Genomic DNA, 26,372 nt, shown 5'->3' with positions numbered 1-26,372 from the left:
GAAAAGTGGCTTTTTCGAGCCGTAACGCATTTTCAGGGAATTTTATTTCGACTTTCGTCGCGCTCGCGCTTCGAAAGCTTTTTCCGCTTCTCCTCTCGCCGAGTGTGTGAAAAGTCACGGGCGAGGGTTGGGAATATTTATTTTACCCGAGAAATTTTCCCTCCGTTCCCTGTATAGCCAATCTCGAATCTGTGTTTATTCAATCGACGAGATCGATATCCCAAATTTAAAAAAAATCGTTTCTCTTTATAATCCTAAATAAAAGAACTTTCTCTCGTACATCTCTCTCCGCACACGCATAGAGAGACATCCATGGGGGCATCGCATATCCCAGGGGTGCTGGGCGCGGCGGTGCTGCACGTGGACGGCGCACGTGTGTGGCGGTGCTGCAACTCCGGGGAGTGGCCGGCGGCGTATCGATTTCGCATAAAATTCCGGAACGCGCGCCGCCAACGATGCTGGCCGGGCTCGAAATTATTTCGGGCTGGACACGAGCGATCGAACGGCTTTTGGAATTTGGAAATTTTTTTTTCACCGAATTCTCTTGTAACGTGGATTTCTATGCGGTTGGCTCGATGGAAAGAGTTATATACTGCAATATCGCAGAGTTGATAATGAGCCACGCTTTTGATTTCCTGTTGCAGATGAGGTCGATGTGATTGGATACACGAGCAACCAGTCGGACACCGATGACCATAGCAGCGTGCAAAGCAGCAGCGACAGCGGCGTTGCGATGTCCACCTCCAGGCTGACCCTTTCCGAGATGATGGACAATCTTTAGGTGAATATCTCAAAATATACCGAACTATAAATAGCAATGCAGTAAGTTTTGCGCTCGAACGGTTTCAGCGCGTAAACAAACTATAATCGCCCCTCGCGCCGCAGCAGGCCGCAAAAAGCAGTACCGCCCCCGCCGGAGCACGCGGTGGTATTATGCTCTCTCACACATGTAAATGAAAATTAATAACGGGGCCGCGGCAGCGCGCGCGCGCGCGGAAGTCTGCGGCGCTCGTAATCGGCGCGGGAGATTTCAGAAGCGCACCGAGCCGATAAACGCAGGGGGGCCCCCGCCTCCGGCCATATTACAGAAATTAATTTTCGGCCTCGGGGATTATCGCCGAAGCTTGTGGCCGTTAACTTTTGCTCTGCTTCCGACGCGCCGCGCGTAAATATACCGCGAAATATTCGTTTTTGAAAAAATTTAATTATTACGTCGAAGAGCTGGCGCGAAATTCAAATGTTCAATAGAGGACTGCGTATAAAGCCCTCCTACACAATTCCGAGTATATCGGGCGCACTTAACCCCGTCTCGGTGTGAGACTCCAAATCCCTGGAAGCCCCTAAAATCGCTGGAAAAAAGCACGGACGGGGGAAGAGGGCCGATGGAGAATCGGTGCACTGCACGCGCCCTTCGAAACACACACACACACACACACAGAAGGCTGAAGCGAGGCAGCGATCCATCAGGCTCGGAGGCCTTTGAGAAACTGCGCTCGCTTTTGCCTCGTTCTCCTATATAGCTTCGGTTATATATAGCCGGCGGGGGCGGCTTTCCTCTGGCTCGTAAATTTGCCTTTGCGCGCTTTCGCCGCCGTGCATGTGCTCTCCCGCGTGTATAAGGGACGTATGGATGACGGCTGATTGAAAATCGCCGGTTCCGCGCGCTTGCTGTGTTCCGTATTCGGGAAGGGTGAATATGAGCCCCTTGTAGAGATTGATGATTATAAATAATGTTCTAATGAAAAATGTCATCGGCTTGTTGCTTGCAGACAAGAAGACGGCGCGGGGGTGGCGGCAAGCGCGGCGAGAACAGCACCTTGAAGCGTGGCCGAGTAAGAAAACGGACGAGGACAGCCATCAGAGCGACTACGAGGACCACGACGACTACGGACCTGGACGACGACGAGGACTACGTCATCAAGTAGCAACAGCAGCAGAGGCAGCGTAATCTCGGCGCCTAACACACAGTATGACAACCTAGAAGATACGAGGAAGATTTCCATACGGTAGCGAAGATTCGTTTCGACGTACGAAGATATGAGACACAACCACACAGGCGTCCATGTCGTGGAGAGCAGGATTGACTTTATATACATACATTGGCCACCCTTGCGAAGAGACGAGCTATTGAGGGAAAGAAGAAAACCAGTCCTTTTTTAAAAGCGCACGCGCGAGAGAAAGAGGGAAGATCTCACTATTCTTCTTCTTCTTCTGATGACGACGACGACGATGATGATCGTTGTCACACACACTTCGATGTTTTGAGAGTGAGAGAGAGGGAGAGAAAGGATGGGGTTGAAGTTTCGACGTTGTATTAACGTATGTGTACAGTCGGGCGCGAAAGTGAGAGAGAGAAAGGATCGAGCGTTTGGGAGAGAATCACGCGGAGCATTGCATGTTATCTCTATCGTACGTGTAAAAAATAAAAGCAAATTATGAGGGACGAGTGGTCTATTTGTACATATTTTGAGAGTTGGATGAGGGAGCTTTGATACATTGCGAACATCGAACAAGCGTTCTTGCTGAGAATTTTACGCGAGAGTGGATCGTTGCACATACCTTTGAATTGTACATTTCGGAGATACCTTGAAAAAAATTGTCTGTGTATAATTTATATCAGATTAGTCGGAGAGTAAAGAACACCCTCGACGGTCCATTCTCGTCGTTTCGGCAAAGCGCAGAGTTGAATGTCAGCGATTGCGCTAACGGTTTCGTCTCGCACGTTTTACGTTTAATTTCGAAGCCACGATGAGGAAAATAAGAACGATGAATTCAAAATTCTGCGTGAAACGTGGGAAGACCATTTTTTCGAGTTAAGATTCGTTTTGCGATAAGAAAAATTGTTACGGCGCCACGCTTGTACTGGATAAACGGTTTGTAAAAAACGGGAGAGAGAGTGCGCGTGTGAGTGTGATGTTGACGAAAAAAAAAAAAAATAAAATTTCTTAAGAGGAACTAGAAAAAAGGGAAGAAAAAAATGTTTTCATGCATACGAAGTGACAAAGCGGTGTTGATTTGTCGTTAAACGCGCGATTATCAGTTTATCGCGGAATGCCAGTTGTTTTGTTGGTGTTATTCCACATACATATATACTTGCGGAGAACAGACAGCCAACGTCGTTTAATGTACGTAAGGAAATACATAGATGTTTTATTGCTCGAAAGCACGATTGCCCAATGATGAAAATATTATAAATATTCGGCAAGCTAGACTTTTTCATTGGATTTCAATTTCAAGCATTGAAAATTTGAGTTTCGGGAAAATTGTCCATACAGTGATTCGGTCAATCGTACTTTCGAAAGTAACAGACATTTGGAAAATCAGAGTAGGAAATCGACCGCAGCAGCGCTCTGATTTCTCGCTCTGACTTTTATTTACTGTGCAATACCTGCACGACAAACAAACAAACAAACAAAAAATCGCGCATTATTAATATTATTATAATTAATTAATTATAATTAATTAAGGTAATACTGAAGTAACTCGTATGTTTAATAACGAAGAAACGTCGTAGCGCGTTTCGTCGTCGTGAAAGTGGCGAGATAAATAAAAAAAAAGAAGCGCATTCGAGATAAAAAGTACAAATTCTGTAAGACCCTTGTGTAAAACATATGCGTCATCACCTGTTTTAGCGACCGACTTTTAGCTCGGCCTTTATAGATGCTCCGGTGTATCGACAGAAAATCGAGTGCGAGGAGGGAGAGATAGAGCGAACGAGAGAAAGAGCGACGGAAAAATGTGTCTGAGTGAGGTTAGAGGAATGCTAGAGACGAGCGAGAAAATTCAACTCGAGATTGACTGGCAAAAAAGTAATTCTTTTTCTAGAAATCTCTTCGAGGCGGAAGTATATCATTTTATTTATGTATCGGCTAAATTATTTCTAAATTTTAATGAAACTCGTGTGTTATTATTTTAGTGATTTATTTATTCGGAAACAAAAATTTGTCTGTATCTCTCGACAAAAAAGTGAGATTTAAATTTTAAGCGTCCAACGGTGGAGAGTTTTATTTCCTTCATAAGGTTGCCAACGTAGATTTCGGCCTCGAAGCTGCAGAGGTGTAAGAGGGAGAGCAGAAGGGAAGGAGGGTAGAGAGAGAATTTTATTTCTCCGCGAACTGGAAGGTCGGAAGAAAATGATTTAAAAAAATGATATATGCAGGTTACGGAGTCGAAGCTTGCGATGTAGATTTTTAAGATTAGATAGACTGACACAAAAAAAAATAAAAAAATAAAAACGTAACGAGTGATCTCTGAAACCGATATGTGTAAAAAGTCGCGGTGTCGAGGGAAAAAATGAGAGGGAGAGAAAGAGAAAACATTGATACAATGAGGATCTTAGTGTAACGTCGCACCGACTAAGGATTTTTAACGATTTCAAAAAAGCTTGTACACACACTAAACAAACGCGAGGTTCCGAAAAAAGAAATTTCGAAAATTTTTGCGCATCGTTCGCATGTCTGTCGAGGCACTTTCGATTCTGGGAGGAAGTCTTTTGACGCTTCTGTGCGACCTCGACTGCAATATATATTTACACGCATACACGAGATAAATCAATTGTCAAAACCGTCGATTAATTTTAGTTTTTTCTTGTATTAATTGTACGATCACAGTCATTATGATATTATATTTAAAAAATGTATTTTTTATTTTTATTATTATTTTCGTTCTGGGCCAACTAATCGCTACGCTTTTTACCTTTTAATCACTACTTTGCGTCTTTCGTTTTCGAGTAAGAACACAAACAGCGCCATACACACACACACACACACACACACAAAGAACGCACCGCGCGCTCGCACTTTTTAATAAACGGAGAGCTCTCTACGCAGATCGAGAGAAGATGGGAAGAACTTTGCGGCGCATTGTTGTATCAAGAATGTTCCGTCTCGCCGATTGAAAATAAAAAAGAAAGAGAAACGGCGGAGATATAAAGAGCCTCGGAAATAATCATATTAATTGTTGTATAAACTTGCGCGGTCGATATATGTGTACAAAGCAATCAGACGGAAATACTCACGGAAAACATTTCTCTTCGTTCTTACTCGTCTTTTTTTAAGGTTTATTTTTCATTTTAACGACGGATGAATTCTTCGAGGATTTGTCAGTGCTGAACATCACTTATTGCTCTTTACGTACCTCTTTTAAGTATTTTTATCGAAATATATTTATAGTCTTGCGTGTATATTTTTGAAACTTTTATTTAAGTTGCGGGGGTTTGCGACGAAATTGTTTTACGATTAATCCAACATAACTGCGTTCAGCACTGTATCTCAAACATCATAAGAAAATTTCAATAAACTTTTTTCTCGCGAAAAAGAATACACTACGGATTTTGTACAAAAAATTCCTCGAGACGAGCTCTCGCCATGAAACAGAAATACACAGAATCGAGAATGCCTCTGGCTAATCTTCCTTGCAGTGATCGAATCAAAACTATTTTTCACCGGTCTTCAAGAGGAAGCAGACGAAATCTAAGCACTAAACACGTCAAATCAAGCTTGAACTCGAAAGCTCCGACTTTTTCAAAAGTACACACGGGCTATTTCTTGCCTTTCGACGTCCACGCGATATTGTGCAAAGGACGACTGTATGTTACGTCGTCTTTTTGCGGCTCGCTTTTCCAGTGGCATTCGAGCTTTCCGGGCCGAGAGACGGTCGGATTTTCGCTCGTCCGTTTCTGTGCGTGTGTGCGCGGAGGGTTGAGTTACGTCTTGCGACGTTTTAATTTTCGTATACCGAAACCAGCTTTTAGTTTGTTTGAAATTTCGCGCGCAATCGCGCACTCTTGTAAATAAAGTCAAAAATTATAAAGTGAATTCTAAATTATTATGTACTTACGTCTCGGCTTGTTTGTACGCGGAGAGTTTCGTTTTATAAGCGTGTAAAAGTGTCTGCTTTCTCGCGACCATGCAATATCCGAGATTGAAATTTTCGCCTGCAAATCATTTTGCTCAAACGCAATAGTGGAAGACGAAAACGGGCGCAGCAACAACACACGAACACACGAACACACACACACACACACATATGTATAGCAATACTCACACTCGAGCAGATATATAAAAAGAAATCTCTCTTTCGCAGCTGTTTTTCACCGAGAAATTTTTATAGCATAAAAATGAATTTACATCCTATTTGAGAGCAGGTTACAAGCGTTGATAATATAACTTTAAAGAAAAAAAAACAAAAATGATGCTACGCAGAAACACACATCAAAAGAACGTATGTACACAAACGAAATAATAGCGCTGGAGTTGCCAGCGCCGCTGAAGTACGAGGACTCGGCCAAACATATATAAATTAAGCGCGGCGCAAACAAAGTTCGATATCCTATCGAGACACTGTGGGGAGGACGAGGCGGACAGACGTTGAGGACAGTTTTTTACGACGCGTTCGTCATTCGAGTGATAATCTTCTTTCTTATTTTTCTAACGTCCCGTTCGGGCCCTTTTTTACGCTGGTCCGCGGCTGCAGGAGCAAAATGACAAACTCTGAAACATAAGTATATAAATTAAAAAAAAAATTAACGATAGGGTTATATAGAAATGGAACAAAGAAACGTCGAACAGGTGGAATTCTTAAAACTAATAATAGAGATACAAGTCCTCGAATTTGGCGGCGCGCAACGATCTTGAGAATCTTTGATAAAACACACTTGGTTACATGATGTATCAGGAGAAACTTAAAAAAAAAATGAAAATATGTAATAACGCAGTCGTAAAACATAAACATACAAACTATCGAGTAAAAATGGGTGTTATTTTTAGATGTCTATTAGATTACTGGAATCGGAAAAAACCAAGCTTAATAAATCGTGTAATAAGCAGAGATACATGGAAAAGAGTCGGGAGAAATCGCGATAAATACCTGTTGCCACTACCGTAAGTAAATCGTAACAAAGGATCAAACGTCTCAAAATAGTAAAAAAAAAAATTAATAAAAATATAGTATATAATAGTAACGATGGATAAATGCGAGGTCTTCTCCGAACGTAAAATAAAAAGTAAGGGATACAAAAAACACATACACTTTGCAGTCTTTTTCTACTCGGCTTTTATCAGCGCACGCAAACGTACGAGAAATAATAAGTAAACGGACTTTCCGCTGCACCAGAAGATATATCATAGATCCTTGACAAACGCGCGAGAAAAGTATAAGAATGGCAGACACACAGAAAAAACGGAAATCATATTACCAAAAAAAAAAAGCGAAAAAAGAACAGACGTACGAGAGGGTGTTCATAAAACTTTACGGAGAGATAAAAGGAGACGAAAGAGAACGAAGAAAAAAAAGTGCGTAAAGAAGCGACTAGCGCTCCTGTAATAAGAAGTATAAAAAAAATAAGTAACAAATAAAAAAAGGTCACATAAACACGTCTCGGGCTCGGCGAGGATGTCGCGCGCCCCCCTAATCGCCGTCTACGAACAATTTTTCCTCAAGACATTTTGCTGCTTTCATTGTTTAGATGAGTATCTATAAAAGAAAAAAAAATATGCAAAAAAATATTGAACTACAAATCGACGGGTGGTATGCGAGTGTAGAAGCGAGATATAGCGACAGTGGTGAGTGTGTAAATGTGAGGCGTGAAAAGCGATGAGTTTTGTTCTCGAGGATCTCTCTCGACGACGCGATACGTCGATATATGATAATATATTGTGTTTGAGAGTCTGTTTTATAGGAGCCTTTGAATTTTTCAAAATTGACTGAAATACGAATTATTATGCTGTAATCGTGCGTGTAATTATAGGTTTTAAGACGTTGAAGGGCTGGGAGGGGGGCTGGGCTGTTTATTATATAGGTGAATCGCGTCGACGAGATATAAAAGTGTTTTGTTGCTGAAAAAATCTTTCTGTATTACTGCGTATGTAAATGTTTTTAGTCGTGTGAGCGTAACAGAACAGTTTTGTAGTCGTTGCCGAGCAGTGCGCTTCGTTTTCATAATTTCCCGCGCGCTTCGATTTTTCTCATCTATAAACGTTGAAATTCGACTAGTCTCGACGTGAGTTTTGTCCGATTTGTGTAAATGATTATTATCGCTCGAGACTAGTTCGATTTTTCACGTAGATACACCACGGAGAATCGACGCGCGACGATGTGTCGACAATATGTTATGGAAAATTCGATTTGATTTTCGCGTCAAAATTGCAGAGGCACTGAGTTGCGTTGCGAATAGTATTAATAAATTTTCGAAAAGTATTTTGAAATAGAGACGTGAAATTTGCTAGCGTGTGTATAATTTAAAGAGAAAAAAAAAGAAAATGAATAAGAGTAACGATTGGCTTTGTAAATATACATAAGGTAATATATAAATATGTCAAAAGCCTTAATCAGGTGCTGAATATTATTCGCGTTAAACTGCAAAATTCGTCGGAGCCGTTCTCTTCTCTCCGACAAACTCGAGCAATTAATACAATAACCACAAACATATACGTAAAAGACACGAAACATCAAGTAATGGGGGGGACGATCAACTTCGGAGAAAAAGTGCGGTCCTTCTCTCCGTCGTTTCGTCGCCTCGAAAATTCACGTACATTATATAGAGGAGATGTAGAGGAGAGAAGAGTCGGCCGAGACATCGAGAGATTTCATCGAGAAGCGAGTGGTTGGAAGAGAGAGAGAGAGAGAGAGAGAGAGAGAGAGAGAGAGAGAGAGAGAGTAGAGTGTATGTATGCGAACGTGTGTGAAGAACCGCGAGAGGCTCCGGCACTAAGAGCATTTAATCAATGGTAGAAGAATGCTTAGTGGATATTAAAGAAAAAAAATAATACAAAAATGGCATAAAAAAATAAAAGAAATTACAAAAAAAATATACCAGTTTCACGTTTGTAAACGGATAACAAGTTGTAACTACGATTTAAGGAGAAAAAAAAAGAAAAAATGAATATAATGTTATATTATGTAATATTACTGCGTGAACGAGCGTTATGGGAGCGTATACGTGTGTGCGAGTGTCGGGCGGTGTAAAAGAGTAGAATAAAGCCGAGATATGTTACAAAAAAAAGAAAGAGGAGAAGTTAGAACAATAAACGAGAAAAAGGGTTAAGGACGAGAGTAAGAGAGAGATGGTTTACGCCCTTGCGAGAAATCAATTAATTAGCGAGTCGAATGTGGGGATGAGTGAGACAGGGAGACACACACACATATATGATACGTGCGTTCTTGGGACGGTTCAGTTTTTCTTTTCGATTGTTCAATATGATTGTGCATCACGGGAAAAGACAGGAAAGATACAAAAAAATGTACTATTATTATTACGATTTTCATTAATCGCTACGATTATTATGGTTATTATTAATTATCCTTATTAATTATATCGTTAACAAAGATAAAGAAGCAACAGCGACAAAAAAAAAAGTGGGAGAAACATAACTTTGCGAATGCGAGACTTGTAGATGATTGAGAGATAAGCGAGTGGACGTATAGGTGTGAGAAAGTATAATAAGAGCGTAAAACACAGACACAAAACAGGTACACATACACACACACACATGGGAGATGCGAGAGAAAATGGTGAAACAAAAATTATGAATTAATATAAGAGGGAAGAAACAGCTATGAAATAAAAAAAAAACTTATTATTGTACATACGTTATGTAATTACATGTGTACTCGTATGACTGTCGCGAATATGACGAAGAGCAACTCTGTTCATCGAACATAATTAATGACAATGGCGATGACGACGATAATGATGATGATGATGATGATGATTTTCTCTGCTTATGCGGATTCAAATAAAATTTGTGTATTATTAAGCAAACGATTGTGTGTCTTTGGCTTTTCATTTCCCTCAGTGTGTTCTCGTGTCTCGTCTTCAAATTTGTTGTCTCCCTAAGAAAAAAAAGCGAAATCCCTCCACATCTCCTCGTGCATACAACGCACACACGCATCCATACATCGGCAGAAGCTCTCAAACAGTCCATAATACCACTCCTCAGTCCCATATACACCGCACTACACACTCGAGGCCACAATGCCATAGTCGCGCAATTAGTCCATTTTGCGCTCAATGCGCCTCTGATTGCGGCCCGATAAGTGCAGCACCGGCAACTGGCTTGTTATTATTATTATCGCCGTAGTCGCGAAGGAGCTGCCGCCCGCAATTACGTATACGCGAGGTATTATACATGCGAGCCTACGTATGTACTGTTCCCTGGCATACTCGATGTGTATTACGGTTGATCACGAAGACGACGTGAGACGCGAGTTTTCGAGAGGGACGTGATATTATGCTCCATTAACGAGATTGCTCGGAGTTGAAGAGGACCTGGTTGAAGAACATCATTTTGGACCAGAGTATGAGGCATACTTTTCTATTTGCCTCAAGAACGTACACTTATTTTCAAAATCGAGTACAACGAAGCGCTGAGTTTCGCAACGATATTTTCAAAATATTTCGCCCCGACTTTGCGCGCGCATTTTTCTAAGAGCAAACAGATTCGCCTTTAAAGTTTCACTTTGATATACACGTCTTGCGTACACAGTCAACGTGCGGTTGGAAGATGCATAAGTAACGGTTGGATGTAAAAGCAAAAGGGCCTTGCTTGTTTTTTTCTTTTTTTTTTTTTTAAGCTGACTTTTCCCATACTTACAGCCGCGCGGCGGTAAAAGCTCTTTTTTCTTTAAAAAGGCTATTACGATTCTTATTTAGATAAAGTTATGTAAAGGAGAATTATTTCTCACTGTGAAAGCTCTGCGATGCTCGATGTATTTTAACTAATATACCGGTATGCAAAGCTGTGTAATTTTATTTTCGTGGTGTGTTTTATAAATGCGCGTTATTCAAAATTCACGCGGAATAGGGCTTTTGGCGCCATCTCCGAAGGGAAGCGGGAAACTTGCGCTCGGAAAGTATTGATCGACCGAAATTTCGTAACATCAAATGTTACGTAGTTTTGTCAAATTTAATTATGATAAAGTGCCGTTATTTAATCGGTAATTTTATTAACTCCTTACCCGCTGTGCATTGATTATTTTGAAATAAACCAGAACAAAAGAACATTCTGTTATGTTCTCTTTTTAAATAATATTTATCATCCAGTTTTTATAAATTTTTGAAGAAATTGCAATAGAAAAAAATATCAATAAAGCGATCACTTTCGCGCAACGAGATTATAATATAACGTACAGCTCTAATCTTTCCGAACTGATAAGGAAGAATCCGTGTCCGCAAACAAAGGTCCCTCAGGCGTTCTAAAAATAAAGATTATTCAAACCCGCATCAGCTGTTCACACTCGGCCAGCCTGCTATATAACCTACAGTCGAGATATGCAAATGCGTAGCAGTAGCATATATGTATATGTACATATATATGTGTGCACATCAGCCGCTGCTGCGATAGGCCGACAACAGAGAGTCCAACCTAACCTTAAAATCTGACTGCAGCAGTATCAGCAGTATGCGATTCACGTTCGAACTGTGCACTTCGCTCTCGCACCTGCGTCGTTCATTTTGCACTTGCACTTTATTGTTTATAATTTTCACTGTTAGCTATATAGAGTAGCGTTATCTTATATATCTAATAAACAGGGTAAGATAGAAGAAGAGAGGCAAAAATGGAGACGATATACGAGACGGCTGATGCCGAAGCAGCGCAAGCAGGAAAAAAGGAGAAAATAGTGACGATAAATAATCAGATGCCAACGAAGGATGTGCTTCTGCTAAGCTGCGGCAAATACAATCCGCCGACGAATATGCACCTGAGGAGGTTGGGTGAGTAAGAAAAAAGTTTGAAAATAATTCGCGCTGGCGTTTATCGAGAGAGTTACATTTTCAATCCGACGCGAGAAGATGCAATAGATGCTCGGCTGGTTGGGTTATGTTTCAATGTTTACATACGAGCTTTCACAAATAGAGACAGAGAGATGTGCAACTTGGTTGGCATTTAGATTTTTTCAGCGATCTTCGCGCAGCTATTCTGCGGGAAAATGAAAAGCTTTGCTGACTCGTTTGAGTCATTGTTCGTTTTCATAATACTGTGATTCGCAAGCAAAGCTATCCTTAGTCATGACTATAATTATTACTTGACACACATGAGTGTTTCCAGAAGAAGTTCAATCGCCATGCACTTACACAATTTTTTTCTTCTGTTTAGAAAGAGCACGAGATCACCTCCGATCATTGGGAATGACAGTAATTGGTGGTACGATTTCACCCATAAACAATTATTCTTCCGATGACCCTTGCCTGGAAGACAGCAGCGTGAGAGTAAAGCTGTTGGAATTAGCAATGGAATACACTCAATGGATGACTATCAGCAAATGGGCAGTCAAACAAAACACGGCCAAAAGTATTCTTGAAACCTTAAGATTTCATCAAACAGTGCTGAACTATATTGCGGCTAAAGATAATGACAATATATATAATCCAAAATTAATAAAGAGGTGGGTACCGGCAGCTTACTTGATGGCAGGACTCAGCCCTCGGGTACCACGTGTACAAATAAAATTAGTTTGTGGTATGGATGTGTTGGAGAGTATCACGACTCCTGGACATTATACTGACGAGGAGGTGAGTCAAGGTGTAAAGTAAGTTTATCCAGATACGTACATAGCACAATATTTCACGACAATGTCTCGTTTCAGATAGCCGAAATTTTTACCCATTACGGATTAGTAATCATAGACGAGGACGGACAGAATATCAATAGATTTATTTACAATTCTGACATTCTCAGCAAATACATTGTAACAATGTCTCATCTTCAAGCTCGATTCTCAAGAACTCGTTGATTAATTTTTCTTCTCTTCCAGCGCTACATAAACGTAGTGACCGAGTGGATTCCAAACGAGGTGAACTCCACGTGGATTCGTCGAGCCCTGCATCGCGGCGAGAGTATTCAGTGGCTGGTTAACAAAAATGTGCTGAAATCAATCTACGAGAACAACTACTACGGAGCTCGCAAACCAATAAGTAATTTGTGAGTAAAAATATCAAAACTACGGCTTTCCCTCCATCGCAGAGCCCCGTCATGCGCAAAGCCAAGTTCAGCTCACGGAGCAGGCGCGAGCTCGCACCCGCAGCTCGGCTCGTAAAAGAGCATCGCTCAGTGCGCGCTCGACGCTCGGCGCTCTCGCATCGAGCGAAAGCCGAATAGAAATACTCGGTAGAAGAAAGAGAGAAAAAAAAGTACTGAAATAGTTCGAAGCACAGTAGAGTACAGAGTTCCTTCTCCTGACGGCAGTAATTTTCTTTTTTTTCGGTGGCCAACCATGTACCGCTGATATCGCAGAACGACGATGGAGCTTACGAAGCAAGAGCCTAAGCACCGGGTGATCCTGATGTCGTGCGGCAGCTACAACCCGCCGACGCATATGCACTTCCGGATGTTCGGTGAGTGTGTCTCCAGAGCCTTGTCGTTCACTCTGTGTACATACCTAGGCCCCACGACACACAACGCACACCGGGAGCTCTGGTCATGATCGATAACGCGCTTTTAACGCGCCTCGCCAGCTGCTGCTGCTGCTGTTGCGTGAGCTGGAAAGAGACGGTCTATACACACAACTATACTCTATATAGCTGTATCTCTCTCTCGCTTGCTCGCGCTCGAGGGTGGAGTATCGCTTACAGCTATCTTCGCCGGCCTGACGTCAGAGCTTGCCTCGAATGATCGCACCCTTTTTCTGTCTCTCTCTCTATATCGCTCTTTTGTTTTCGCCGAGGATGGTCTTTTTTCGGGGGAGTCGCATCGCACATGTATGTATACGGATCCGCGGAAGCACGTGTGCGTGTCTATCTCGATTATTGCGCGCGATGAGAGTGTGCTTCTATATATGCGGGGGAGAAGGCTTTTGTATTTATAGCTGGTGATCGAGCGCGCATTTTTTGTTCCCGCGCTCTCCCCCCTTGATTGGACCGCTGGGATAACAAACGTATTGGCGTTTGATTGACTTTTTAAATTGGCGCCTCTGTTGTACGATTTTTTTTTTCGTTCTTCCACTCGTCGGGAGTATTGACTTAACGAACACCAATCAATGCATGATAAACGTCGCGTTGTCTTCATGCATCTGTGTGTGTGTGTTTCTCGACGCTTCGAGAGTGAGTCGATAAAATGTTTGCTCGCAGAAAAGCGCAGCGGCAAAACCGCTTATACGTGTAATGCGAAAAATGCGCGCATGAAACGGCACTCGGGCTAATGGAAGTTTTATAGGCACGAATACATCCGGCAAACAAGATTACAACGGCTCTTATCTCTGGAAATTGTTACGAAACACGGGGGTATTCTGCATCGCATTCGCATCGCTCGTCCTGCTCTAAGCGCGTATATTAAAAGCTGCCCTTTGAAGCTCTCTCTCTCTCTCTCTCTCTCTCTTTCTCTCTCTCTCTCTCTCTTTCTGAACTTGTTTAATTTTTATGCGCTCGCGTACATAAGCGAAACTCGTTATTCTCGTTAATAAAGAACGAACGCGCGTAGCCGAGCGAGTCGTCGAATGAAAAAAGTATCTCGTCGGCGCGCTGGAAAGCCAACTGAATATAATAGGCGTCGTTTCCTGGGACTCGGCGCAAACTTGTTAAAATCATGTTCCGCGACGGAAGACTAATTTTTGTCCCCGTCGCGCGCTCGAGGAAGAGCGAGTGTCATGCGAAACTATCCCATTCCGAAGTTGTCATTAGGTAATTGAGTTTCTGGCTAATTAGTTTGAGAGTCCTTTTTATCTCCTCGCCATTTATTCTCGGCCGTCAGTCTCCTAAGCAGCTTTCCGCTTTAACAATTTTTTGCAAGCACACACACAAACACATCTTTTTCCGAGAACCACCTGGCGTTACTCTTTTCGCTTTAGTTACCTCCCACTCGACTGGAGAGCGGAATTAATTCTTTGAATCTCCTTTTTCGCCTTTTCCTCGCACATACGCACACAGGAGAGCTTTTTCACACAGACAAAAATGTTCCGTCCGCGTAAAGTCTCATTTCTCCCGCGTTTTCGCTTCAATGAGCGTTCGTTCGCTCCAGCGAAGCTTACGCGAGAAAGAAGCCCGTACGTCTCAATTTTATCAGCCTGACTCTTGCAGGTGTACACGAACGTATATAGTCACTCCGTGCTGCAGCGGTTTTCATTTAATCCAGCCGAAAAAGCGCATACACCGATGTTGCAAAAAAGCAGAGTAGAAACCCCGCGAAATAAATCCCCGTTGGCCCGCCAGAAGAGATGTAAATAACGCGCGCATTTGTACGCCCCAAATTCAATGCCTCGCAGGAGGAAAGCTTCGAAGGGACGTGTGTGTGCGTGCGTGCAGTCCAAAGCGAAAAAGCACGCTGAAAAGAGCCGCACATGCAAAGTAGGAGAGCGTGAGGAATATTCGACCTTGGCTCGCTTTTCTCCGGCCTATTTTATTTTTAAAAGCGGATTTCCGATATATTCTAATGGACGCTCGCTCGCACGCTCGCGAATCTTTCAACGCGTCGTTTTGATATGCTGATGCGCGCAAGCTAGAAAGAGGGAGTATACAATTTCTATACTAGGTGCGGCGGTAGTATGGCTGTATAGCTGGTATTTTCGTTGCCTACTTTTTTTCCCTCTCTCTCTCTCTCTCTCTCTCTCTCTCTCTCTCTCTCTCTCTCTCTCTCTCTCTCTGCTTAGCTAAATTAATTGCGGACTGAATTATAGGTCAGAGCGCTCGTATAGGTGGACTGATTGTATTACGCGCGCATGGCTACGCGCGCCGAGCGCGCTTATTATAAAGAACGGCGGAGGGCTTTTTAATCCGTTCTTTATGAATCTTAAGAGTTTTATTTTCGCTGCGCGCCGTATAAATATAGCTTTTACGATACTTTTATATACACGGCGATGGGAAAAGAAAAGAGAAGAAACAGGGCCGATGAAGTTTTATTCAAAAGCTCGTGTGCAGCGATACAGGGCGTTAAATGGACGTATAGTTTCGCACGAGAGGAGAATAAGATCCGAGAGGCGGGTGTGTGTGTGTGTGTGTACCATTTCAGGGATGAAAAGTCAAGAGATGAATGTTGGAGGAGTTTCGCGGTAGCGAACGATATAAATCCACGTCGCGCGCGCGGGACAGAAAGTCGCTTGATAAACTCATAATTCCCGCGGAAACAAGCTCTCCACCGCGTGTACGTACACGCTACTACTGCTGTGCTTTTGTTTGCTGCCGAGAAAAAGTTGGGGAAATTGACTATCAAAGGCGCGCGCGCGCACTCATTGAATAAATTTCCCGGAAAGTATAGAGGGGATTAGTTCCGCGCGGCTGACGATGATCTTCCTGACCTACTCGCGGAGTGAATGAGAAATTTCAACTTTTTTTTGCTCGAAGCTATCCAAACACGCAGCTCGAAATAATTAAACTTGACTGCCTTTGTCGCGGGAGTATCCCAGCGAAGTCTTATCGTCAGCGACGATGTCTGCCCTCGGAGAATCACACGTACCGGCGCGGTGGCTTGAAAATTAACCATCAAATTAAAGCGCAGCAATTCCGCCTCCGCAGAGGTATAATTACTCTGCGCTGCATCTCCAGTCGTCCTCGTCGACGTCGTCTTTGGGGCGTAAATACACCGCAATTCCCCGTCCTCATCATCGTAACGCGCTCGGCTATATCTGTACGCGATAACGCGACGCTACAACTACTGCCAGTGCATGAATTACTCGAGATAAGACAGCTCGTCTCTCTCTCTCTCTCTCTCTCTCTCTCTCTCTCTCTCTCTCTCTCGCGATTATATCCCTCGTCGATGCGGCCATTGCGAATGGAAATTGTTCCGCGCGGTGAAGCTTGTGGAATTTTTCATCAGCGAGTTTTCCATTGCGGCGGGTAAATATTGCGCGATTTTATTGAAGCGAGAGAGGGACACGTCAAAGTGGACGAGAGAGATGTACGCGGTGGACGAAATTAGAATTCAAAAGCGCGCTTGCGTTGTTTGAAACAACACGTCTTCCCGCTAACGTTACAGTTCCGCTCTAATTTACTCAGCGAGGCTCGTATGCAAATCCGCGCGCTGAATCCAGGGCTTATAACGAGATTAAAAAGCTGCGCGCATATTTTCATTAATCTTGGAAGGAAAGTTCGCCATCGCCAGGGAGGCTTATTTATCTTCGCAATTCTCGCAATCAGCCGCGCTACACACAGAAGCTGAAATTTGCAACTCAAGCCGGAGCCATAAACTTTCTACTACTCATCAACGTTGACGCGCAAAATTCGTCTCTGCTGCAGCGTGCAGCCCTGGAAATTCCGGCTGTCTCGGGAATTGAACGTCTAGCTCTCTGGCGCTGCAATTTTTCCTCGGATAATTTTTTTGCCGCGGAGTCCATTAACAACGTCTAGCTCGGCTGTATAATTCAACGCTTACACAACATTTAAAGCTCGAAATTTCAGCGCTTCATCAGCCGCACATAAATTTCCGGTCCGCTAACCCGCCCCCCTCAGCTAGCAGCCTTTTAATTACTTTCCCGATAACTCATCCGCTGGTGCGCGTCTATTTCTCATTGCAGAACGAGCTCGTGACCACCTGCACTCGCTGGGGACGCACGTGGTGCTGGGTGGAGTGATATCCCCGGTGAACGACGCCTATGCCAAGAGCGAGCTGGCTGCCGGCGAGCACCGAGAGGAGATGCTGAAATGCGCGCTGCACGACAGCGACTGGATTCGACTGAGTAAGTGGGAGCTTCGGCAGAAGGCCTGGACGAGAACGCGCCAGAGCTTGCAGCATCATCAGACGCTCCTCGACGAGGTGGTGCAAGGCCAGGCGGCGGCGAACAGCAACGTCGACGAGGAAGATCTGACGTGGATACCCGATGTTCTGAGGAACGGCGACACGGGCGATCCGAGCCCCGTGAGGATCAAGCTTCTGTGCGGCGGTGATCTGCTCGAGAGCTTCGCGACGCCCGGACTCTGGGCCGAGGAGGATGTGAGTCTCTATTCAAGTCGTTATTAGCATGAAAATACTTCGTTTCCCGGGGAATTTCAATTCGCTTCCATTCGAACGAGTTACGGAAATTGTTCGCGCTGAGGAGTGGAAATTCTGAAAGTTTTGATTTGCTACGAGTGCCAAGTTGAAAACCCTGTTACGGTAGCAGGCCGTTAAATTATTTCGCGAGAGCACGCGCTGCTCCATTAGCCGGAGAGCTGTCTTTCGAAGACGCGGAAAGAAACTCGCGAGTTCACGAGACACAGACGCGCGCGAGAAATTCGGTTTACTACCAGGCTGAAAATTCAATTCCAAGCGGCTTGATTGCCGCTCGATCAAAGATAAATTAGTTTCGCTTCAGCGGGGCTGCTAACGGTTTGACTGACCGCTAGTCGCGCGGTTGTATTCGATCGACGCCAGCTCCGACCGCAACGCGTGTTGCACACTTGTACACCTACATATTATGCATAGCTATATACCTGAATTCTGTACAGATCGAGGAGATCGTGGGTAGATACGGTCTAATAGTCATAACGCGGGTGGGCTCCAATCCCTACAAGTTCATCTACGACTCTGATATCCTCGCCAAGCATTTGGTAAGTTTTTGCAAAGCGCATAAACTTCTCTCTCTTCCTCTCTCTCTCTCTCTCTCTCTCTCTCTCTCTCTCTTGCTCGTTGCACGAGCGAACTTTTTCCGATATTAGACTGCAGCAGACGTCGAATTAATCTCACCGCAACCTCTTTTCCTTCTCCCTCCCTTTGCCCATCTTTCAGCACAACATACACATAGTGACCGAGTGGATTCCGAACGAGGTGAGCTCGACGCGCATAAGGAGGGCTTTGAAGCGCGGCGAGAGCGTCAAGTACCTGCTGCACGACTCCGTCTTGGAGTACATCTACACATACAAAATATACAACTCCAAAAATCCGGACCACTACCAGCACACGTGAGTCAACGGCTGAAGATTCATTGTTATCTTTTTTCTTTGTCGCGCTCGTAGACGAATAGCGTTATTATTTTTGTACGTGTGTTTTATTTATGATAGGATGTGTACTTGGCCGTGCCGAGATGTATCTGAAAAAGCTAGAGATAGTATACGTATAGTTATGTAGTTATCTATATAGACGTAGAAACTTAGGTTTTTACAACCGTGAGAGAAGCTTGGCGAGGGCTGTTCCGTCGGTTGATACATCGATGTTGCGGAGGAGTTTTAATTGCCGAGGAGAGCCGGCGAAAGGAGGCGTAGCTCTGATTCACCTTAGAACTTCTCTCGGGCTTATTCTTTTTTTTCTATCTCACGTTGCAAAGAAGTTCCAATATTGATGTAGGTTAAGTATCAGAGTACTTTTCGAAACGAAGGCTGCCTCTTTAGAAGGATTCCATTAGTCTTGTCTTCCTTTGCGTCTTCCAGTTGTATAAATACTAAGTGAGCTGTTCAAGGCGGCTCGAAGCGAAGTTTCAGCCAAATTTTATACAATGATGATGATGCATTCGATTGGTGCTGAAACAGTGAGAATGATTCTTCGGTGTAGAGATGATATATTGATCTCTGGAAATAAAGTAACGTGGGACGGATACATTTGCTGACTATTTTTACTTTTCGCTTCGGGCCACCGATGCGATCGAATGATCTTTATAAGAAAGTCCTGGACGTGACCAAAATATTTTGAATAAACTGTTCTTACGTATTTGAATTTTTGTGTTTTATTTTTTGCTTGTTCTCGTAATTCTATTGCCAGCGGAGGCGGGTATCTTTCGTGATATCGAAAATAATTTTCCAACATTGCCTAGTAAGCCAAATTTACGTTTCGACAGTGAAAAGATGCCCACATCCAGCTGTCGCACAACTAAATCCTTCTCAAAATGTCTCTCTTGTTTCACGCTGCCCTCTTCTCTACCGTCATCGCCACTGACGTCCCAACGAAACTCACTGGACGCGCAAAAGTAAGTTGGAATATTCCTCCATTCACTCCTCGACCGACTATCTCGACGTAGACGAGGCCAAGAGCCAGGCCGACGACGCTTTCCTGACGCGGTCGCCAAGCGACGTTCCCATGCGCGACACGAGTCCCTGCGAGCCCACGACTACGACCAGGACAACGGCAGAGGCGACGAACGACGAGGACGGGTCATTGCCCGAGACGGTGCTCCAGAAGAACCTCCAGAACAGCAGCTACAACTCCGATGACTCGGCCAGTACGACGGAGCTGGCTCGCGAGAAGTTCTTCCGGAGCATCGTCAACGACTCGCTCCATCTGACAGGGGGCGAGTCGTCCTCCTCGTCGCTTCTGCCGCTGCAGAGTCCGCGCGTTCACAGCCCCGTCGAGCTGCCAGGCAGCGCACGAGCCAGAAACGAGCTTCTGGCTTTCGAGGACACGACCGAGAGCGAGCTTGCGACCCTCTGCGACAACACCTACAGCAACGACAGAGAGGAGGACGCGCTGTCTATCACGTACGATGAGAGCTCGGAGGACGCGATAGAGACGTCGGTGCGGAACAACGGGCTGGGAAACGGCTCCGACGATACGATGCCCAAGGGGGCCGAGGAGTCTCTGGGGTACGATTGTCCGGACTCGGACTCACAGGCCACAAAGTTCGAGATCGATGGCAAGTACGTCAAATCCCTGGTCAGCTCAAGAAAGGGCAAGAAAACCGACGACGAGGACAGCGACAGGTCGAAGGAGGAAGAGAGCGTCGAGGACGAGAGGCTGAAGCTCGAGTTGATCGACAGCACGCCCGAGTCAACCGAGGAGAAGACCGTCGAGGAGAAGGAGAAGGTGGTGGAAGACGAGCTGAAGAAGAACACGAAGCTGTTCGAGGACGACATCAGCTACATCAAGCGACTGCGGTTGATCATCAATGACGGCAAGCCGATCAACCAGCGTCAGCAGCTGCAGGGTAGTCTCGACTCCATCAACCTGAACGAAACCAACGTCGGCGCTAGGAACGTCATGGAGTCGATGTCGAAGAAGTCCAAGAGCTTCGAGTCCATCAAGCGCAACGTGGTCATGAGTCTCAAACCCGGCGAGATATCCTACTGCGACGACACCATCGCGTCAACCAAGCTCAAGTCCGACAGCACGAGTCAACTGGTGACGGCGCAGGAGTTTGACGCGCCGACGGAGGAGTTCTGCTCGGCCTGTTGCTTCGAGCAGCCTTCGTCCGCTGACGTGTTCTACACCATCAGGTCGAACTGCAGTTCCCCGGAGGACGAGGACTCAACCGAGTGCGACATTTGCAGCTCGTGTAATCTCAGGGACGACTCGAACGATTGCAACAACGCGGCGATGACTCACGCGCAGAGTCTGAGCGAAACCGCCGAGATCTGCGAGATCTGCGGTGAGCCGGCCACGAGTGCTGACGAACCTCTGACCTCTGACCCTAAAAGCTCAGTCATCAACTCCAGGCCAATGCCGTTGAGTCTTCCAAAGGCGAAGTCAACCATCGAGATCAGCAAGGGCAGCTACGGGCGCTCGACCCTCGAAGACGACCGATTCGAGATCGACAACTGCGGACTGCAAGACTGCCGGCTGCGCGCCTCTCTCGACACCTGCAGTCAACCAGAGCCCCTTTACGTCAACATCACACCTCGACACCGTCAACCTCCGCTACTCCCGAGACATCAGCCAATGAGCGAGGCTGAGAGTTACAGGTACGCCGGGGCTCCGAAGGACGAGGTAGCCATGTCTCGGAGTCTGAGCATCGGGGGTAGGGACAAAAGAGTCAGCCGCAAGGGATCTTACGCCAAGACTAGAAACGCTGCCGACAGAGCGGCCCAGGAGAAGCGCAGGTTCTCCTCGGTGGACAACTTGCAGAACCGGATGTCCTTCAGATCGAGCGGCGAGAAATTTTCCAAATCCCGTGATAACAAATTCATGACATCGGCTGACAGCATCAGGCCGAGGGTCGCGAGGAGCAGGTCACTCAGAAGATCAGCTGACAACGTTGGGAGATTCGACTCGTCCGGGGACAACCTCGACTCTCTCGAAGAGAACGCCGATACGGACGATAACGGGGTGACTACGAGCAGTGCGGTCAGGACCGTCAAGATCAGGGACAGCGATACCATCAAGATGATTCTCACGAAGCACGGCATCAAGATCATCAGCCAAAAGGAGACTGTGTTATAGGGCGAGGATATGGGCAATGACTGTAGCAAAGAGATTATTTTGTAGTGATGGTTATTGTTATAGTTTCCGTTCGGTTATAGCCGCTTTATTTAATCGGCGAGGTGGCATCGAGCTTGTGGAATTGCCGTTAACATATCGCAGCAGTGGTTGTCGCGTATTTTTTAAGGTGTAGGCGAAGAAGTTTAACACTTTTTTATATCAAGGTTTTACTAAAGTTTTAAGCTGTACGATGAGTTATGTCCTTAGACAGAGTTTTTAAAGGATTCGTTAGTTGTGGTGTCGTGTCTTCCTCTCCGATGATTTGATGTTGATATTCGCGTGCCAACCGTGTAACGCCGAGAACGAGGTTTTTTAACAGACAACGAAATATTTTAACGTTAAAAACGATTATACACACATACCAATTCCACAAAGTCGATCGCCACGTTAAACGCGACGTATATTGCTATATACGTATCACAAGGAAACAATCAATTTGAGGATTTGCCCATTTCCGATTATAGAAGCGTTATTAAAGAAATCAATTTGGTTCAAGCGCAAAGACTATTATAGCGACGCGAGGAGATGACGGAGCGGTCGGTTCTGTAATGTTTTGAATTTTGAAAGTCTATTTTTTGACGTTGGACTGCGAAAGAGAATTGTATCGTATTGTACAGAGAGTATATCGAATAGACACTAGTTTATACGTATTTGTTTGTTAAATTATCGCTAATTATTATTATTATTATTATTATTTTAAAGGTTTTGCCACGATCGTGTGAACACAACATTTTGCGTTGACACCTTTCGTAGCCCGGATGCTTGCTTTATCGACAAAATTTTTTTTCCCCTTTGAAAGACGTTGTTTGACGCGAAACAGGTGAACGTTATAACGAAAAGCCAATTAAACCTTTGACGTCGCTCTCGACTGCGTGTTAATGGATTTCCAATTTGAATTTTCATTAATTAAAATTTTAATTTACCAGCTTTCCGTTTCGGTGCGCTGTACGGAGAATAGATCAATATAATGGAAATCCAAATTAGTTCGAACGAAAAGGGCGTTTGTTTATTCTTGTCGGTATTTCACTTTTTTATCAACAAAAAAAACGCAGTTGACGAAGTGACTATTAAACGTCGAACTCTGATTTCATATGCTGTGAGTTTTAACGAGATCAATTAATGACTTAAGAAAGAAGAGCATAGAAAAGCGAGGGATTGTATAGAGGAATTGGTGTACACGAATATATTATAACGTAAAGCGAGAAAAGAGAAAATAATATGTTGCCAAACATGTGCCAAGCATCGGACTTGCGCGAGATGCGAATGTTTTCGAGGACAAATGAGATTCATAGGCTTTAAAAAGAAGAGTTTACATGACAATCCTGGACACATGTCAATATACGAGTCTTAGCTAATTCATATAATTATACACGTTATATATACATTAAATATATATACACATATGATTGGTATATAAACGAAGTAAGCATTTAAAAAAAGAAACGAAAGTGGTTGTAAAGGCTCTTATTATAAGTATATGAATTTCCGAAAATTAGAAACAAATTATATAATAAAGATTTTATATATATAATCTTTATTATATATAATGCACGTTATTAAGGAACGTATATGACGTAGAGACAAAAAGGTTCCAAATGTTGCTATGTACAAGACGAACGCGCAGTTAAAGGATCATTTATTTATTTTTCCGAGTATGTAATCTTTAAATAAGGAGACATCAACGTTCCTCGCGAGAAACTATATACACGAGTGCGTAGACCAAAAGAAACGAATTTCACTGAGCCATATATTTTATCGTTTGAAATAATATTATTATGTATGATTCTCTCCCCCGCGATTCTACATTGTAAACACGCGACCTTTGAATTACGTACGTCAGTGCCAATATTTACAGAAATTAAAGTCTTCTCACTTTGAAAGTGTTTTACACAAGGGCGTTTACACGCTGATTACATCAGCGATAAAATTTAAGATAAAACGTGCGAAATTTTCTTACACACGACGAAAAACAAACTCATGGTCGTTCCTCCCGTTATGCATAAAATTATATACATATAGTTGCATGAAAAAAAATTGTCTATGTTGAGTTACGTGTCGATGTGAAAAAGTTGCCCAGGCGGAAGACTTTTTTTACCACGTACGTACACCTATAGTCTATTAAGTTTCTACTTTGATTATAAACGCGGACCTTATAGACGTCTACTTGAAAAAGCCGTAGCGGCGAGTTTTTCATATATTTATATTTATAGAGAGAAAAAAACTAAACTGACTTAGCGAGACGGCGTTTTTTATAGCAATGTAGCGTACTTTGCGTTGCCAAAAGTGACGGATAATCGTTGCTTATACCTATGTATAGTACGGAATGACGTTTCTGTATCAATTTTACTTTATAGATATATAGCTTTGACCTATATTTTGTTTGGCGAATGCTAGATTTACCAATGCTCGATAAGTTATTTTTATAATTTATAATCGATGTTTATCATGATCTTGTCTGTTCGTAGATGTTGGTCTTTTGATAATTTACGAATTTTTATGTGACAAATTCTTTTGGTTTTATATGTATCATCCAAGTTAATCATCTCCTATTACAAAAAGAATCAACCTTAAAACCAAATGTATCTAAACTGTGAACGTGACCAAAGCTTTAAAAAAGTGACTAAAAATCAAACGATAAAGTAAAAGCATAGCTCTCTCACTCGCTAAGAAATGGATCTTCCTCTGCTTTTTCTTATATTTTTCAACTCGACGAATCAAATTTTCGGACGACATGCTATACGTTAAATTTTTCATGCCTCGCTCGGCACACATAGCTCAATTCTTTCGAATCTGTCGGATTCAATGGCTCCAACAACATTTTTAATAACTCGGCCCGCAAGCCTTTGAAACAGTGCACCCCCTAGCTGGCAATATCTTGAAAATTCACCGAGAGACGCGCGCAAAGCCTCGCCCCGCCGCGCTTGACGTCATCGCGGCGAATCTTCTCTTCTCGGCATTCCTCGAGGAACAATAACGAAGCTCCGCGCGGCACAAAGGCGAACCTTATATGAATCTACCCTTATATCATCGAAAAAATGCCTCATTGTCCCCCGCTGATTCTTCTCGAATTCGACTGTAATATACCCTCAGACGAAGCGCATGTACACTTGCACAGAGATAAAAAAAATTTTATCGGAAGCGCACTACTGGAACCATGGACACTGACACAGCCGCGGCAGAGGACGACGAAGCTCTAAACGCAGCCGACGCGCGCATTGTTCTTTTTTCAGGGCCAAGTGCTGCGACGCCCGCGAGTTTGAAGGAGGCCTTCGAGAGACTCGCCCGGGAGGCAGGTTACAAGATCGTCCCAAAGGAGACTAGAGAGGCCTCAAGGTCGAGGGAGAAGAAGCACGAGAAGACCAGGAAGATCAGGATCACCAGTGGGGACTGCGTCGAGTTCACCCTCAAGATTCGAATTTGAGCGCGGTTTTTCAATGCTCTTGATGTATACAGAGCGGAAGTTGCCAAATTGTCTATACGGCGAATTCGAATCTCGAGCTGGCGAGCTTAGCATGAGTTTTTTTAGTCAATTTTGAATGATATTACTCTGTATTAGAATTAGTTCAGTTTAGTTGTTTATTAATGTTAATTAGATAGACTCATCAAATTAAGGCGCATACTAATTGTTAACTTAAAAAATGGACGTAACGAGATTCTATCCTCTGATCTATCATCGGTGTTCTATACTGAAAAGCCTTCTATATTTTTACGCAAGCGTATGAAGCTCTGTATATTTTCCTCCCGCATGATGATTATACATTCGATGTCTTTTTGATTAATGAGTGCGTATCGACAGCCGATTATTCCATTTACCACCTAATAATCTACCTTATATACTATACGATGATCATGTAACATGGAGAACTTTGTGCTTCGAGGCGGATGAAAAAAAGGGATGAATAAAAATACTAGAACAATAAGGACGACTGAATGATTTAAAAAATTTAAAAAAAAGTGATCAATTTTTATCGCCAGTACGTGTCCGCACCCCGCAACGAGATCGACGTGTATAACTTGAATCGGGCTCCGAATTTGCGATTCGGAATCAAAGTTGCTACCGTATAACGTATATAGTTTTCATGTTGTATATGTTTGTACTATATGAGCGTAGAGAATAGCAATTGAACGTGCATACATGTGTGGGACGGAGGCATGCGTATTATGCTGAGATATATTATTCGGCGAAATGTAAACGAAACGAGAGGGCAAATGATATTGAATAAAAGAAATACATTTATAAAGCAAAATTTCTTTCTTTATTCTGCCATGTCACCATTGTCTTGAAAGATGATATTTTTTGCAGTTCAGATTTTATTTATTTATTCATCTATTCCAACTAGCACAAAT

General features: G+C 43.6%; 2 protein-coding genes across 11 annotated transcripts in view; both read left to right on the top strand.

Annotated features, from left to right (window-relative positions):
• LOC100113917 (max dimerization protein 1) overlaps positions 1 to 9,760 on the top strand; it is a 187,420-nt gene extending 177,660 nt beyond the window's left edge. For all 7 annotated transcript variants that reach the window (XM_032600808.1, XM_031931208.2, XM_031931210.2 and 4 more), the window contains 2 exons: positions 645 to 781; positions 1,770 to 9,760. In XM_032600808.1, coding sequence (XP_032456699.1) covers positions 645 to 781 — 137 coding nt within the window. In that variant the 3' untranslated portion in view covers positions 1,770 to 9,760. The remainder of the gene's footprint in view (positions 1 to 644; positions 782 to 1,769) is intronic.
• Positions 9,761 to 11,323: 1,563 nt separating this feature from the next.
• Positions 11,324 to 26,272, top strand: LOC100121756 (nicotinamide/nicotinic acid mononucleotide adenylyltransferase 3). 4 transcript variants are annotated; one of them, XM_031931520.2, is made up of 9 exons: positions 11,324 to 11,713; positions 12,096 to 12,511; positions 12,586 to 12,687; positions 12,754 to 12,920; positions 13,233 to 13,333; positions 17,440 to 17,855; positions 18,350 to 18,451; positions 18,630 to 18,802; positions 25,257 to 26,272. In XM_031931520.2, the coding sequence occupies exons 1-9, from the start codon at positions 11,557 to 11,559 to the stop codon at positions 25,444 to 25,446; spliced, it is 1,824 nt and encodes a 607-aa protein (XP_031787380.1). In that variant the 5' UTR covers positions 11,324 to 11,556; the 3' UTR covers positions 25,447 to 26,272. The 4 variants fall into 4 exon arrangements, with proteins under 4 accessions (XP_031787380.1, XP_008207057.1, XP_031787379.1 ...); XM_008208835.4 differs by having other exon boundaries at positions 19,802 to 26,272; XM_031931519.2 differs by lacking the exons at positions 11,324 to 11,713; positions 12,096 to 12,511; positions 12,586 to 12,687; positions 12,754 to 12,920 and adding an exon at positions 13,001 to 13,129 and having other exon boundaries at positions 19,802 to 26,272.
• Positions 26,273 to 26,372: the final 100 nt, after the last annotated feature.

The sequence above is a fragment of the Nasonia vitripennis genome, chromosome 5 (genome assembly GCF_009193385.2).
Source record: "Nasonia vitripennis strain AsymCx chromosome 5, Nvit_psr_1.1, whole genome shotgun sequence".
In the NCBI taxonomy this organism is placed as follows: domain Eukaryota; kingdom Metazoa; phylum Arthropoda; class Insecta; order Hymenoptera; family Pteromalidae; genus Nasonia; species Nasonia vitripennis.
This window is presented reverse-complemented; position numbering and strand designations above follow the sequence as displayed.

Coding starts and splice junctions, on each gene's coding strand:
- LOC100121756 (XM_008208835.4), top strand. CDS start 11,557: ATGGAGACGATATACGAGACGGCTGATGCCGAAGCAGCGCAAGCAGGA. Junction 12,688..12,753: donor ACATTCTCAGCAAATACATT/GTAACAATGTCT, acceptor CTTCTCTTCCAG/CGCTACATAAACGTAGTGAC. Junction 12,921..13,232: donor CGCAAACCAATAAGTAATTT/GTGAGTAAAAAT, acceptor CTGATATCGCAG/AACGACGATGGAGCTTACGA.